Here is a 16,458-nt window from a genome sequence, read left to right as displayed (position 1 = left end):
GGGGTTGGGGGGTGGAGGGAGGGGACAGTAGAGCACAGGGTAGGGGGTAGACATGTAGCTTGGGTGTTGGGGAGGGCAATACACAAGAAGGGGGAGGGGTGGAAGAACAAGGTAGATAGGTGAATAGTGAGGCAGGTTTGCATGGGCTAAATGAGACAGAGGTAAATAATGATGTATGCTCAACCTTGGAACAACAGGGCTCTGTGATACAGGGATCGAAGAATAGTCTGAAGAGGGGAAATAATGTTAAGATGCTTGACTATCTTATGAATATTGGTGTCCCTTGCCTACTATTGTAAAATAGACAATTGAATGGGAGAGAAAGGAATGTCGGGAAACATAATTACAGAAAGCTTGTAAACCATCTTCAGCCTATAACTGAAGGGGTTCTAGAACTTGCCCAGTGAAATAGGCTTCTTGCGGAGCCTTGGGGGAAAACAAAAAACAAAAAAACACCCCAGCAAATCCTGTGCATAGCTGTACTCTGAACACATGGAGTCACCATTAGTCAGAATTAGCTCAATGACACCTGGCAGTACTGGTAGTAAAGGGATTTGGAAGAAATGAAAGCTGAGCTGTATTTTGTAGAGAAAGAGTTTAGCCAGCCAGAGAACATAGAGAAAGCCATTTTTTTTGGTAGAAGGAAGAATATATACAAGACATAGATTCATAAAAGAGTCTATGTGAGAAGTAAGAGTACTTCTATACTGATCAGTCAGAAAGCAGGCCCCTGAGCTGTGATGCCACCAGTGCTGAGGGATTTAAGACTAAATAGGCAGGATACATGTATGACACTTTGAACGCTTCTTGAAAAATTCTAGTAATGAGGCCCTCATCATCCCAAGTATTAAGTTAAATAAGGCAGATTTATATACATAGTTTTTCAAAGTATATTTTACTCTAAAATTGAATATTTAAAACAAACCAGAAAGGAATTATCAAAATTACTTGTCCTGATAGTTGGACATTCAATGAATTTTAAAAATAAACAAACACCAAAAACTTTTTATTGTGAATTGAGTAAAGGTTTACAGACAAGATTATCAGTTTTACATTCAACAAATAATACACTTTGTTTCATTTTAATGATTGCAGTCCCCTCCATGAAGCAACAGTTATCCCACTTCTTTCTTGTGGCTCCTATTTCCATTCAACTCACCTTCCCACCCTTTCTCACTTTTGTCCTTAGGTACATGTTGTTCCTTTGATTTTGAATGATTGACGGTTCCATCATTCATAGTGAGCATAAGTAAGTCAGATTTGAAGGTTGATTTGTGGGGTAGTACAAGGAGAAAAAGAGGTATTGAATAATTAACCTATGACCAGTTTGGATCGTATAATGTCTTAAACTACTTAGCGTGGTACCCAGTTAAAGACCTGTCACTCAAGAAATGTTTTGAACTTGGGACTTTAGGGTTAGGAGTATTATGTACATTTAAGGGATTGCGAAGATAAGGTTCACATGGTTTGCTCAGGGTCACATAGCTAGTAAACTACATAAGTGAGATAAATCCAATACCAAGTCAAGACAAATCTACAATTATAAGTATATGCCACTTTTGAAAAGGGATAGAACAACCAGAAAGAAACTCAACAAAGATACAGAGGAATTAATAGCACAATCAACCAACTTGACCTCATAGATGTGTACAGAGCATTCAACCCAACAACAGGACAATACACATTCTTTTCCAGTGCACATGGAACATTCTCCAGAATTGACCACATGTTAGGTTCCAAAACAAGCCTCCATAAATTTACAAACATCAAAATACTACAAAGCATCTTTTCAGACTACAATGCTATAAAACTAGAAATCAACAATAAAAAGACCAAGAAACTAAAATCAAACACATGGAAACTGAATAACACCCTGCTGAAAAGCAATTGGGTAGCAGAAGGAATTAAATGTGATCTCACAAAGCTTCTAGAAACAAATGAGAACAAAAACACAATATGCCAAAATCTTTGGGACATGGTGAAAAGCAGTGCTGAGAGGACAATTTTTTGCAATAAATGCATAGATCCAAAAAGAAGATAGAACCAAAATTAACACATTTACACAGCGTCTCCAACAAATAGAACCAGCCATCAGAGGGAATCTACAGTCAACAAAAGAAAAGAATTATTAAAGATTAAAGCAGAAATAAATGACATAGAAAACAGAAAAACTATAGAAGGAATCAACAGGACAAGAGGTTCTTTGAAAGGATCAATAAAATTGACAAACCATCGGCAAACCTAACAAAAGAAAAGAGGCAGAAGACACAACATGCATTAGAAACCACATGGACGATATCATAATGGAACCAAAGGAAATCAAAGGATAATAACAGAATACTATGAAGAGATGTACTCCAACAAATTTGAAATTTTTGAAGAGATGGATAAATTTTTAGAAAAACACAACCTACCTAAATTTGCACAGAGTAAAGTAGAAGACTTGAATAGACCATAATAAAAGATGAAATTGATCAGGCAATCAAAAACTCCCAACCAAACAAAGTCCAGGTCCAGATGGCTTCACTGGTAAGTTCGACCACACATTCAGGGAAGAGCTGTTACCAAATCTACTCAAATTATTCCAGAATATAGAAGAGAATGGAAAACTTTCTAATACATTTTATGAAGCAAGCAAAACCATCATACCAAAACTAGGGAAGGACATCACTAAGAAAGAAAATTATAGACCATTATCCTTCATGAATATAGATGCAAAAATTCTCAACAAAATCCTAGCCAACAGAATCCAGTAGCACATCAAAAAAATAATACATCTTGACCAAGTGGGATTTATATAAGGGATACAAGGATGGTTCAACATTAGAAAAACTATCAGTGTAATCCATATATAATAAGAAAAAGGAAAAGAACACATGATCGTATCAGTTGATACAGAAAAGGCATTTGACAAAATCCAATATCCATTCCTGATAAAAACACTCAACAAAGTAGGAATTCAAGAGAAATGCCGCAACATAATTAAGAGCATATATGGAGTCCTGGTGTGGCACTGTGGGTTAATGCGCCAGACTGCAAAGCCGTTTGAACTACAAGGTCAGTGGTTCAAGCTCACCAGTCACTCCTTAGAAATCCTACATAGGGTCGCTATGGGTCAGAACCGACTCGACGGCACTTAACAACAACAACAATGCAAAACCAATAGCCTACATAACTTTCAATGGAGAGAACCTGAAAGCCTTCCCTCTGCAAACAGGAACCAAACAAAGATGCCTTTTGTCACCACTCCAGGCATCCAAATTGGCAAAGAGGAAGTAAAACTCTCTCTAGTTGCAGACGATATGATCCTATACATAGAAAACCCCACAGACTCAGTAAAGGAGCTACTGGACCACAGTGTAAGATTCACCAAAGTGGCAGGGTATAAGATCAATATAAAAAATCAGTTGGATTCCTCTCTATTAATAATGACAGCACTGAAAAGGACATTAGGAAAGTACTACCATTTACAATAGCCACCCAAAGGATGAAACTTCTAGGAATAAATGTAACCAGAGAAACAAAGGACCTATGCAAAGAAAACTACAAAACACTACTACAGGAAAACAAAAGAGATTTACAAAAATGGAAGAATATACCATGCTCCTGGATAGGAAGTAAATCCAGAATTTTAAATGCCATTAATGAAAAAAATAGAGACAAATTTGAGGGCTCTAATAATACAGGGCACACACAAAGTACTGAACATTTTGAAAATTACACAAACAAAAGTAGACAAAATAGATGATTGGGACATTCTAAAAATTAAAAACATGCGTGCATCAGTAGACTTCACCAAAAGAGTAAAAAGGGAGCCCACAGAATGGGAAAATATCTTTTGCAATGACACATCAGACAAGGGACTGATTTCTAAAATACATAGGAAAATACAACACCTCTACAAGAAGAAGACAAATAACCCAATTAAAAAATGGACACAGGACATGAACAGACACTTCACCAAAGAGGAAATCCAGGCAGCCAATAAACATATGAAGAAGTGTTCATAATCACTAACCATTAGAGAGATGCAAATCAAAATAACAATGAGATAATCATCTCACACCAGCCATCACAATGAAGATCAGAAAAGTAGAGGACAATAAATGCTAGCGAGGATATGGGAGAGACTGGGATACTCCTGCATTACTGGTGGGATTGCAAAATGATCCAACCTCTCTGGAAAGCAATATGGCACTTCCTCAGAAAATTGGAAATAGAAATAACTTATGATCCAGCAATTTCTCTATTTGGTATTTACCCACAAGAAATACGAGCCATAACACGAGTAGATATATGCACACCAATGTTCATAGCTGAAATGTTTACAATAGCAAAATGATGGAGACAGCCTAAGTGTCTATCAGTGGAATAATGGATATGCAAACTGTGGTACATATACACAATGTAATATTCTGCTACCTTGAAGAATTCAAGGAAACTGCAAGCCACCGCATTACATGGATGATACTTGAGGACATTATGCTGAGTGAAATTACACAGTCACAAGATGAGAAATACTGTATAGAACCATTATTGTAAAAGCTTAAGAAAAAGTACACACACTAAAAGGAAAAAAAAAATCTTTGCTGGTTATTGGGGTGAAGGGAGGGAGGGGAAGGGAGGGATGAAGGGAGGTAGGGTATACTTTGTATTTGGGGGGTGGGGTGCAATACACAAGAAGGGTGAGGGGAATGCAAGAACAAGGCAGATGGGAGAACATTTAGGTAGGTTCACCTGGGCTAAGTGGGACAGAGGTAAAAATTATGTATGCTCAATCTTGGAACAACAGAGCTCTGGGATACAGGGATACAGGGATTGAGGCATGGTTTGAATGGGTAAAAGAGGGGAACTAATGGTAAGATGCTTTGCTGTCTTTTGTATCTTGCTATCCCTTGCCTACTATTGTAAAATAGACACTGAGGGGGAGTCAAAGGAATAGCCAGAAACATCACCATAGAAAGCTTATAAGTCCATCTTCAGTCTACAACTGATTGGAATACCTAAAGTGGGGCTAGGACTTGCCCAGTGAAGGAGTCTTCCTGCGGAGCCTTTGCATTGCAAAAAACCATAGATGGAATCCTGACCTTCATCCAGAATCTTTTGAGGTGGGAAATTTCTACTTGAAAGGACAAGCAGACCAACCTGGAGTGGATGTAAGAACCGAAGATACTTCTTGAAAGAAAGACCAGCAGGAAAAGTCAAAATCAATAATGGCTGTCTGGTTGACTACTACAAGAACAAGCAAGTTGTTCCCCTGGGACCCATCAAGGGAAGTGGTTCAGGCCCTTCAGGGCATATCCCCGTCCAAGACAGATTCAAGGGGAATACAACAGCAGGCATGTAGTCTTGCTGGTGACCACATTAGTCTGTCAATAAGCAGAAGTGGGGGGAAAACAGCAATGAAGTTGTGAGCTAAGTCTGACCACTTTCAATAGACTCCTGTCAACCTGGGTTGAGACCTGGTTGGCCAGCAATATAGTGAGACCTGGGAACTCCTTGGCCCTAGGACAGGGAAATGGCCACAGAGGACTAGAGCAAAGAGTGAAACGTCCAGCTGATAGGAAGTGTGGGGAAATGCACAAGAACACCCATACTTGCAGATAATATCCACTTGACCTGGCTTCAATGGCTGGATGTTCAGAACTCAACTAGAGGAAGAAAGAAGAGGGAAAAAAAGAGTAATCCACTACAGTTTGATGAACTTGACCTATACTTATGGATGTAGTAGCTCAAAAGAGGAACCAAATGTTTACAGTGAGGATCATTCCCACCCCCTTGGTACAGAGGGTTGACAGGGATGGGCAACTTAGATACTGGCTACCCAAAATGGTAGGCTACAAAGGCATGAAGTGGCTGGCTTCCTCCACACCCTCTGTCACTTTGTGACAGAGGGTGTGGGGGAAGGTAGAATCTCTACTGAGTGGTTTCCAACCTGTCTGGACAGGCCTGGTGAAAGGAGATGGGGATAAGACTCTTGTGATTCAATAGTGAATAATTGCTATCAGGACTGAATGAGCGAGTTGCGAATGTAAAGGTAGATATTTTGTAACAAAAGGAGGGGAGTGGTTGATTTTGCAGTCCAGGAGCGAAGGACATTGGGACCACTCAAGAGAGAAGAGCAGAGTGCGGGACCCTATCCAGAGAAACAGTGACACCAGAGATGGAGGCAGAGATGATGAGGTGGAGAGATGGAGCGGCTGCGGACTATGGACTCAGGGAGAGAGAGGGGCTGTGTGCTGATGGGCAGGGGGAGCCCCTCTATGTATCATCAAACAATCCTTTTTGTTTGATGATGCATGGAGGGGATTGTAATCATTGTAATGAAACGAAATACGATAGGATGAATCTAAAGCTGATGTTCTCCCATGTAAACTATCATTCAATTCACAGTAAAACCTTAAAAAAAATAATGTGTCACAAAGTAGATGATGAATAAATGTTGCTTATTTTCCCTGTACTACATTGTCCCTTTTGAGATAATAGAGGGAAACTAAACGTTGTTGTTGTTAGGTGCTGTCAAGTAGGTTCTGACTCATAGCGACGCTATGCACAACAGAACAAAATATTGCCTGGTCCTGTGCCATCCTTACAGCTGTTACACTTGAACCCATTGCTGCTTCGACTGTGTCAGTTGATATAATTTGCGGCATTCATCTTTTTTTGCTGACTTTCTATTTTAGCAAGCATGATGCCCTTCTCAAGGAACTGGTCTCTCCTGATAACATGTCAGAATTATGAGAGAGACGTTCTCGCCGTCCTGTCTTCGAAGGAGCATTCTTGGAATTTTTATCTATGGAGAAAGTGGAGTTTAATGGCCTTAAGTGCAGGTGCTGGAGGAGAATATTGAAAGTACCATGGACTGTCAAAAGAACAAATAGATCTGTGTTGGAAGAAGTACAGCTAGATTGCCCCTTGGAAGCAAAGATGGCCAGACTTAGTCTCTCATACTTTGAATATATTGTCTGGAGTGACCAGTCACTGAAGTATATCATGTTTGGTAAAGTGGAGGGCTGGAGAGAAAAGTAAGACCCCCAACAAAATGGACTAGCCCAGTGGTAGCATCAATGGGCTCAAATGTAGAAATGATTGAGAGGTTGGCCCAGGATCAGGCAGAGTTTCATTTTGTTGTGTATAGAGTCGCTATGAGTCGGTATCGACTCGATGGCCCCTAACAACAACAACAACAACAATTAAGAGTTAAGTGGGTCACACTATTATACACATATGAAACATCAAATAATACTTTGTACAAATTTGCTTATTTTCACTATGTCTTCCTCACCTTATAAAGGATTGCTTTAGAAATTCCTGTCCTTAAGAATACGGGGGCAACCAGATTGTTTGTTTTCCCTCTTCCATCTGCCACTTTAGTGGAAACCTGTTTGCTCAACTTTCTTCTAACTTTCTAACCCACCAGTGGACAAAAAGTCACTTGCCCTGTTGCAAACTCCCTACCTAAAATACTCAGGAAAAAAAAAATTGTGTGTACAATTAATGCTATTTGGAAAGCCTGTTTCTTCTTCATTTCCCCTTAGATAATGTGTATTAAGTTTCCTAGTTATTGGACCTCATTTAAGAAAGTACTTGTATACACTGAGTGTTTTCTCTTGGACTTAGGGATTGCTTCTTGGAACAGGGAGAAACCATCTGCCATCTTGCTGGAAGTACTGTTTTAAAGGGACAAGATTCTCATTGAGTGTACACATTGCTCCTGCTGCCTTGACAGATACTGTCCAAGTTTCTGAGAACGCTTCAGGAGACAGAAGAAACTTCTGTGTTTTTATTTTTCCAAATTGTCTTATTACTTCTTCTCTCATATCAGGGGCCCTTGGACTTAACCTTGAAATACTGCGTGAGAAGAAAAACAGAGTCTATCGACAAGAGGTTCTGTTTTGATATAGAAACTAATGAAAGGTAAGCTGGGGTGATGTGAATTGGCAGTACCATATGCTGAGCCTGGGTAGGTCTTTTATTTTCTTCTGTTATCCCTTGTTGCTGAACAGGTGCAAGTCTGTTAAAAACATCATTATCTTGACTTTCTTAACTGTTCTTCATAGGAATCCCTGTTAGACCTGGTCTGGACCTGATTCTCTCTGTGCAAGTTTTAGTCAGCCTTGCTTCACCTATAAGGAGCCTTGATGGTTCATTGGTTTAGTGTTTGCTAACCAAAAGGAGGGTGGTTTAAATTTACCAGCTACTCTGAAGGAGAAATATGTAGCAGTCTTTTTCCTTAAAGATTACACCTGGGAAACCTTATGGGGTAGTTCTACTCTGTCTTGTAGGGTTGCAATGAGTCAGAATAGACTTGATGGCAGCAGGTTGTTTTTTAGTTATGTTTGGAGTGTCTCTCCTGCTCTGGGCATAAAAAGTCACTTTTAGGGTTTAATTTGCTATCAGATATGTAAATCAACAGCATTTTGTGATGCTACAAATAGGATAGTAAGTCAAAGTTCTTTTCTTTTTTTTATTCATTAATGTAGTAGAAAAGAAGTGAAAATGGTTTATATTTTAGAGGGAGGACAGATAAGATAGAAGATGGTAGTGGTATTGGGGACTCTTTATTACCTATTGGAAATAGCTTAGCCCTCAGGTTTTAGAGCTATGGCTTGCAAACTTTGGAGTTAGTTGCATTTGTTTCTCTCCCATGCCCTGTTTTCTGAACCTGAGCAGTTGTATCAGAGGGAAACTTAGCCTTTAAATTTTAAAGTGAGAGAATTTGGAGTTATGTTGGGTACAGGCATACTTTGTTCTTGGGAGACTGATCCAAAATTCACTGGTTAAATATGCTTGTAGATTTTATTTCAGTATAATGTTTCTATTATCAGATATCAAGTTATAGAATAGTTTATACTAATATGATCAGATTGCTAGAAAGGAACTTGAAGAGTGTATCACAATATTGTATGAATAAAATTGTCAGTGGTGGAGATCAGGTTTTAAGAGATGTTTCTGTTGTTAAGTGCCTTCGAGTTGGTTCTGACCCATAGTGACCCTGTATAGGGTTTCCAAGGCTGTAAATCTTTACAGATGCAGAAAGCCTCATCTTTCTCCCGTGGAACCACTGGTAGTATTGAACGGCCGATCTTGAGGTTAGCAGCCCAACTCATTACCGTTACACTACCAGAGCTCCTTGAGGGCATGTTTATTTTATTTTATTTAAGGTTTTTATTGTGGATTGAGGGAAAGTTTATAGGGCAGATCATCAGTTTTACATTCAACAAATCATACACCTTGTTTCACCACAATGATTATAATCCCTTCCATGTACCATCTGTTACCAGTGTTTCTCTCTATTCACTTTAGCTCTTTCTTTTTTAAAACACTCAGGCATATATAATAATTTACACCACCAAAGGGCACATTCTGCAAATCTGCCTCCTGGCCACCATCCCTTAGTCCCTCACTTCCCGTGAGTCCAGAGTCCTCAGCTACTCCCTCTCTCCATGTCCCCATCTCTGCCTCTATCTCTGGTGTCGCTTCTTCTCTGGATAAGGTCTCTCATTCTGCTTGTGCTCTTCTCCCTTGCTGATCCAAGGATCCTTTGTTTCTTGACTGTAAGATTAACTACTCCCCCATTTTTGTTAACAAAACTTCTACCTTTACAATTGTGACAGTCACAATTAGTCATGATAACAATTGCTCTTTATTGAATCATAAGAATCTTATCCCCATCTCTTTTAACCAGACTCTTCTAGATAAGATGAAAACTATTCAGTGAGGACTCTTTCTTTCCCCACACACTATTAAACTAAGCTCCACCTTGAAACCTTGTAAGCAAGTCACTTTGTGCCTTTATCACCCCCTCATTTTAGGTTGCCAGTGTTTAAGTTGCCCATCCCTATCTACCCTATGTACAAACGGGATAGTATTGATACTTGAAATGAAGATTCCTTCCCTCTCTGTTGGTATTTAGAGTTACTACCTCCATGAGTATAGGTCAAGTTCATCAAATTGTAGCAATTTACCCTAGTTTCCTTTATCAAAATTTGTTTTAATCTTCCTCTAGTCTAGTTCTGATTATCAAGACATCAAGGCTAGGTCAAATGGGTACTGTCTACAACTTTGGGTGTTCTTGTGTGACCCCTCTCACTTTATATCAGCTGGATGCTTCACTCTCAGCTCTAGACCTCTGTGGCTATGTCCTTGTCCATAGGCTCAGGTGTCCCCAGGTCTCACCATATTTTGGACCAACAAGTCCTTCTTCTCTCTCTCATCTCCAGGTCCATCGGAGTCTGTGGAACGTAGTTGAACTCAGCCCATTTCTTCATTGCTACCTTTCCCCCTCTTCTATTCACAAGTAGATCAACATGGGCACCAGCAAGCTTACATGCCTTCTCATGTGTTCCCTTTGAGTTTCAGTCTTAGGGGGGGTTTGTCCTGAAGGAACTTGATTGCTTGCCTTGATGGCTTCCCAGCAAACAACTTGCTTGTTCTTGTAGTAGCCAGTCATACTGCCATTTTTTGTTTTGGGTCCCTCCTGATGATCTTTCTTTGAAGATGTATCTTCTGTTGCTCTAGCTGTTCCAGGCTGGTCTGCTTGTCCCTTCTAGTGGGAATGTTCTGAATAGGGGTCAGGATTCCACCAAAGGTTGTATACACTGCAAAGGCTTTGCAAGATGCCTATTTCACTGGGCAAGTTCTAGAACCCCTTTTAGGTATTCTAATCTGTTATAGGCTGAAGACAGACTCGCAAGCTTTATGTAATCTTGTTTCCCGACATTCCTTTTTATCCCACTCAAGTTTAAATTTTACAATAATAGGAAATGCCTAAGACAGTCAAGCATCTTAGTATTAATTTTCCCTCTTCAAACTATGCCTTGATCCCTGTATCACAGAGCCCTGGAGGACATATTTATTTATTTGAAATAAGTAACTGTCAATTTCCCCTTTTCAAAAACTGGGATGTCACAATTTGACTCAGTTTTTGTTTGTGAATTTACATGACCTTCTGTATTAAATGGATGGCCTCAATTAAACATGGCTGCAATAGTTAACATTTTACAATCTTGAGCCTATTGTTTATTTTTTTCTTGACAGTTTCAGGCTTATTTGAAATGAGTAAAGTACACTCTAATTTACCACAGAAAATGACCTTTGGCTATAGTTTTACTTTTGTGTCACTTACTCTGAAGTATTAAGGTGCTTAAATAACATTAAAATATTCAAATCCCTTTTAATCTTAAAATTTTCAAGCTATTTTCGAGTGGCATTTATCTTTGATTCAAAGCAATTGCAATCAGTTAGGCTGTGAGGTTAGGACCTGAGGTCAATTTATCTTTCTATTTCTTCCATCTAATGCTGTGCATGTCTCAAGGTTACTGACTTTATTGTTAAATGTAGTTTTTGTTTTTTGTTTTTCCCTACCTGAGAATGTTTAGGAATTTTGTGACTAGAACTGAAGAATTAAAAGTTTTCATGTGTTTGATTTTATTTAAACATATTTGACACTTTAAAAATTGCCACATTTAATTACCCCCCTTTCCCATTTTATGGGTGAGGAGGCTGAAACTTGAATACATTTTTCTTACTTGTTTAAAACAAGTACACAAAAAGCAGCAAGGGTGAGCATGTAATGTAGTCTGCAATAAGCCTATGCTCTTTTAATTTTGTTCCATTATCTATTATAATTAAAGTAAGTGTTCTGCACAATAGAGCATCAAATATAATGAACATGTGTGGAGGCACCCATCTCTACCTGCAGTTGATGTGACATTACTTTCCTGGCAAGTCATTCTGATAATATAAAGAACAGAGTCTGGCTCTCTGCAGGCATCAGACAGCTGTCTTCATGTTTCCTGGAACACAGATCAAGTGACTCTTGGAATCCCTTTTCATATTTCAGAAATAGGGAAATACTTTTTTCATTTGGGGCTTCTAACTGTATTTAAGGGGCACTTAGTAGCATTGTAGGATATGAGTTGGGCAGCTAACCACAAGGTCAGCTGTTTGAATCTACCAGCCACTCCATGGGAGAAAGATGAGGCTTTCTGCTCCTGTAAGGATTTCCAGCCTTGGAAATCCTATATAGGGTTGTTGTGAGTTGCAACAGACTCCATGGCACATAACCACCACCACGAACATCCTGGCTTGAAGGGATATAATAATAATGAAAATAATATGAACTGATAACATTTGCTGGGTGCCACATATGTACCAGGAACCATTTTCATCCTTTTAAGTGTATAACCCACCATTTGTCTGTCAGTTTGTTGGACTGTGGTGCCTTGTGTGTTGCTGTCATTCTGGAAGCTATGCCACCAATATTTTAAATACCAGCAGGGTCATCTCTGCTGGACAGATTTCAGCTGAGCTTCCAGAATAAGATGGACTAGGAAGAAGGAGAGCTGGACTATTTCTGAATATTTAGTCACTGGAAACCTTATGAATAGCAGTAGAACACTTGTCAGATAGCACCAGAATATTGAATATTGAAACATGATTAAAAAACCCAGAACGTTGTCAGATATAGCACCAGAAAATAAGCCCCTTATGTTGGAAGGCACTCAAAATATGACTGGGGAACAGCTACTTTCTAAAAATTCCTTAGGGACTTTCATTTGCTCATGGGTCACAACAAAAAATGAGGAGAAACGGCTGTAAATATCCATTAATAATGGGAATATGGAAATGTTCTAAGTATGAATCTAGTAAAACTGGAAGTTGTAAAAAATGGAATGGAATGCATAAACATTGATATCCTAGGGATTAGTGATCTGAAATGGACAGGTATTGGTCATTTTCAATCTGACAACCACATGGTTTACTATGCTGGGAATGACAAATTGAAGAGGAGTGGCATTGCATTCATCATCATAAAAAAACAAACAAACAACCTTTGAAGATCCATCTTGAAGTACAATGTTGTCTGTGATAAGATAGTATCCATATGCCTACAAGGAAGACCAGTTGTTGTTGTTGTTAAGGGCCTTTAGAGTAGATTCTGACTCATAGAGACCCTGTATAGGGTTTCCAAGGAGTGGCTGGTGAGCTTGAACTGCTGACTTTATGGTTCAATCCAACCTTTCAGTTGAGCCACAGTGCCACAATATTATTCAAATTTACCCACCAACCACTAAAGCCAGTGTTGATGAAATTGAAGCATTCTACAAACTGCTTCAGTATGCAACTGATCAATCATGCAATCCAGATTTATTGATAATTACTGGCAATTGGAATGCAAAGATTGGAAACAAAAAAGAAGGATCAGTCATTGGAAATATGGCCTTGGTGATAGAAAAGATGCTGGAGATGGCGTGATATAATTCTTTTTTGGGGGGCAGTGTACACAAAAACACTCAGGAATATGTAATCATTTAAACTAGGAGAGGGCACATTCTGCAAGCCTGCCTCCTGACTGCCAGCACACAACCTCTCTCTTTCTGTTAGTCCTTAGCTGCTTTCTCTCTGTGTGTCCTCATCTCTGCCTCCATTTCTGGTGTCACTGTTTCTTTGGATAGGGTCCCACATTACACTCATGCTTTTCTCCCTTGATGGTCTTAGGGTCCTTTGATCCTGGATTGTAAGATTAACTACACCCCACCCCCCAACCCCCCATCCCCACCTTTTGCTTCAAAACTTCTACCTTTACAATTGTGGCAGTCGCAATTAGTCATGATAACAATTATTCATGATTGAATCATCAGAATCTCCTTTCACTAGACCCATCTAGACAAAATGACAAATATTCAGTGGGGATTCTACCATCCCCCCCACACTCTGAAACTAAACTCCCTCTTGAAAACTTGTAAGCCAGTCACTTTGTACCTTTATAGCCCCCTCATTTTAGGTAGCCAGTGCCTAAGTTGCCCATCCCTATAAACAGAAGGGATAGGATTGATACTTGATGTGAAGACGCCTTCCCTCTCATTTGGTATTGTATGCTCTTCCATAAGTATAGGTCAAGTTCATCAAATTGTAGCAATTTACACTTGTTTGCTTTATCAAAAATTATTTTTTTAATCTTCCTTTAGTCTAGTACTGATCATCAAGCCATCAAGGCTATGTCAGATGGGTACTAGCATGATAGAATTTTGCAAGACCAATGACTTCCTCATTGCAAATACCTTTTGTGGACCTCACCAGATGGAGGAAACAGAAATCAAATTGACTACATCTCTGGAAAGAGATGGTGGAAAAGCTCCATATCATCAGCCATTACAAGACCAGGGCAGACTGTGCCATCAGTTGCTCATATGCAGGTATACTGAAGCTGAAGAAAATTAAAACAAGGACACAAGAGCCAAAATATATCATTGAATATATCCCACCTGAATTTAGAGATCAGCTCAAGAAAAGATTCGATGAATTAAACACTAATGACTGAAGACCAAGAGAGTTTGGGGATAGCATCAAGAACATCATATAGGAAGAATGAAAAGGCATTAATAAGACAAGAAAGAAAGAAAAGACCAAAATTCGTGTCAGAAGAGATTCTTACACTTGCACTCCAGCATAGAGATGCTAAAGCAAAAGGAATAAGTGAGGCTGGCGGATAGGGTAGAGGTGCAGTGAAGATCTCCATCAGCAGTAACACAGAATACCAGGTGAAGTGGGTTCAGGGGAGAGCTCCAAAACTCTGAACCACATATGTAGGAATATTTTTAAAGTTTCAAGGCTAATAGCTAGTGGAATTTGTAGTGGAAGCAAGAAATCTCGTACTTTTGAACTTGTGGGGCTCAGCGGCCTGGAGCTGACAACTTGGGTGAGACAAAACAGTGATACCAAGTGGGCAAGCAAGCAGACATACCATGGACTGCCTGTGGAAACCTCGGATACAATGGTGTGGACAATATTTTTTGTTTTGTTTTGTTTTGTTCTGATTTGTTGAGTATCTGTTAATTGGCCTCTTGCTGTTTGCACATCTTCATTCTGGTGAGTAGAGGGGGTGCCTGAGTGAGTGGACACCCCCACCACTGGAGGGTTCTTCTACACATGGACACAGATCGTTTTAGCATTTAAAGAGACAGATCCCACTTAAAACCAAACAGTAGTGCACGATGGCCACAGCTGGCCCTGAACTGTTTATTAATAGGAAAAAGGCCAGAACAGAGGTTGTGGAGTGGGAGAGAGACTTTAAAAAACAAAACAAAACTTAAATGGGCTGAAAATTAAGTTCTGATTTATATCATAACAACCTACAGTGGCATCTTGAAATTTATCAGGTGGCCTTGAAGGCAAGAAGCTGAAAGAGGATATTAGGCTACAGATATTTTTTTTTCCCTTTTTTTCCTCCTGTCTCTCCTCTTTCTTTTCTGTGATTATAGACTACAGTATCCAATCTTTTTTTTTTTTTTTTGGTTGTTGCTGTTCTGTTATTTTGGCTCCCTCTTTTACCTTTAGGGGGCTCTTTCTCTCCCTATATTACCCAAGAAAAGACAGCAACTACTTTCAGATAGTCAAGCTACAATCACACCCTATAAAACACCACAATCCAGGCAAGAACCAATACCAACTGCCTTACACTAGGAAGGCAGACAACACCTGAGAAAGTTACTCTGATTTAAGTAATAAGAAGAATGAAAAAGGAAGCCCACCTCCTGATCACATGTACCTGGAGGCAATCAAAAGGCACAAAAAATACCAAACACACTCACTCAATTAAGTATTAAGGCAACAGCTAACCACTATACATTTCCAAAAAGCAAAACCAGATGACCATATCAGCACATGTCCATAAACAAGATAAAATGTCTGAGACCAATGCCTAGAGGTAGACCTAAACTTCATACTGGAAAGAGGAAACCTTGGAAATGCCTGAGAAGGAATTCAGAAAAATGTATCAAAATATTTCACAATGGATTTGAGAAAAATAAGGAAAAAGTCAAGAAAGTGCTACAGGAACAATCAAATAAGATAGCTACATCATTGGAAGCAATTCAAAACCTACAGAAAGAGGTCCAAATGATTAATAATAGAATATCAGAAACAGACAATATGCTGAAAGGGTAAAGGAGTAGAATTGAAGAGATGGAAGTCAGAACCAGTGAGCTGGTAGGCACATCTTTCAACACTACTAAGATAGAAGCTCAAGCAGAAAAAAGGATTTTAAAAATCTGAAGAAGGTGTAAGTTTCATGTTGGACAACATGAAGAGGAAAAGCTTGGAGGAACTATCAGCATTCCCGAACAGAAGGAATCACACAAGTCCACAGAGGAGATAGTTGAAGAACTTGTGGAAGAAAATTTCCCTAACACCCTGAAAAGAGAAAAGATAAACATTCAAGAAGCTCAACAAACCCCAGGAAGGATAGATCACAAAAGAAAATCACCAAGACATATAATAATCAAGCTCTCCAAAATCAAAGATAAGAAGACACTCCTGAAAGCAGCTGGGGAAAAGAGAAGCATTACATACAAAGGCAAGCAAGTCAGATTAAGCTCAGATCTCTCAGCAGAAACTATGTAGGCAAGAATGCAATGAGGAGACATATATAAAACCCTGAAAGAAAAAAAAAAA

General features: G+C 39.2%; 1 protein-coding gene across 1 annotated transcript in view; it reads left to right on the top strand.

Moving 5' to 3' along the window:
- The window catches only part of LOC102814344 (oligophrenin-1-like), a 673,730-nt gene that overhangs the window by 268,263 nt on the left and 389,009 nt on the right, over positions 1-16,458 (top strand). Inside the window, exon 10 of the mRNA XM_006868550.1 lies at positions 7,826-7,917. Within this exon, the coding sequence (XP_006868612.1) occupies positions 7,826-7,917 (92 nt within the window). The remainder of the gene's footprint in view (positions 1-7,825; positions 7,918-16,458) is intronic.

This window comes from Chrysochloris asiatica, unplaced genomic scaffold (assembly GCF_000296735.1).
Source record: "Chrysochloris asiatica unplaced genomic scaffold, ChrAsi1.0 scaffold00118, whole genome shotgun sequence".
NCBI lineage: Eukaryota > Metazoa > Chordata > Mammalia > Afrosoricida > Chrysochloridae > Chrysochloris > Chrysochloris asiatica.
The sequence above is the reverse complement of the archived record's forward strand: the minus strand, read 5'-3'. Positions and strand labels throughout refer to the sequence as shown.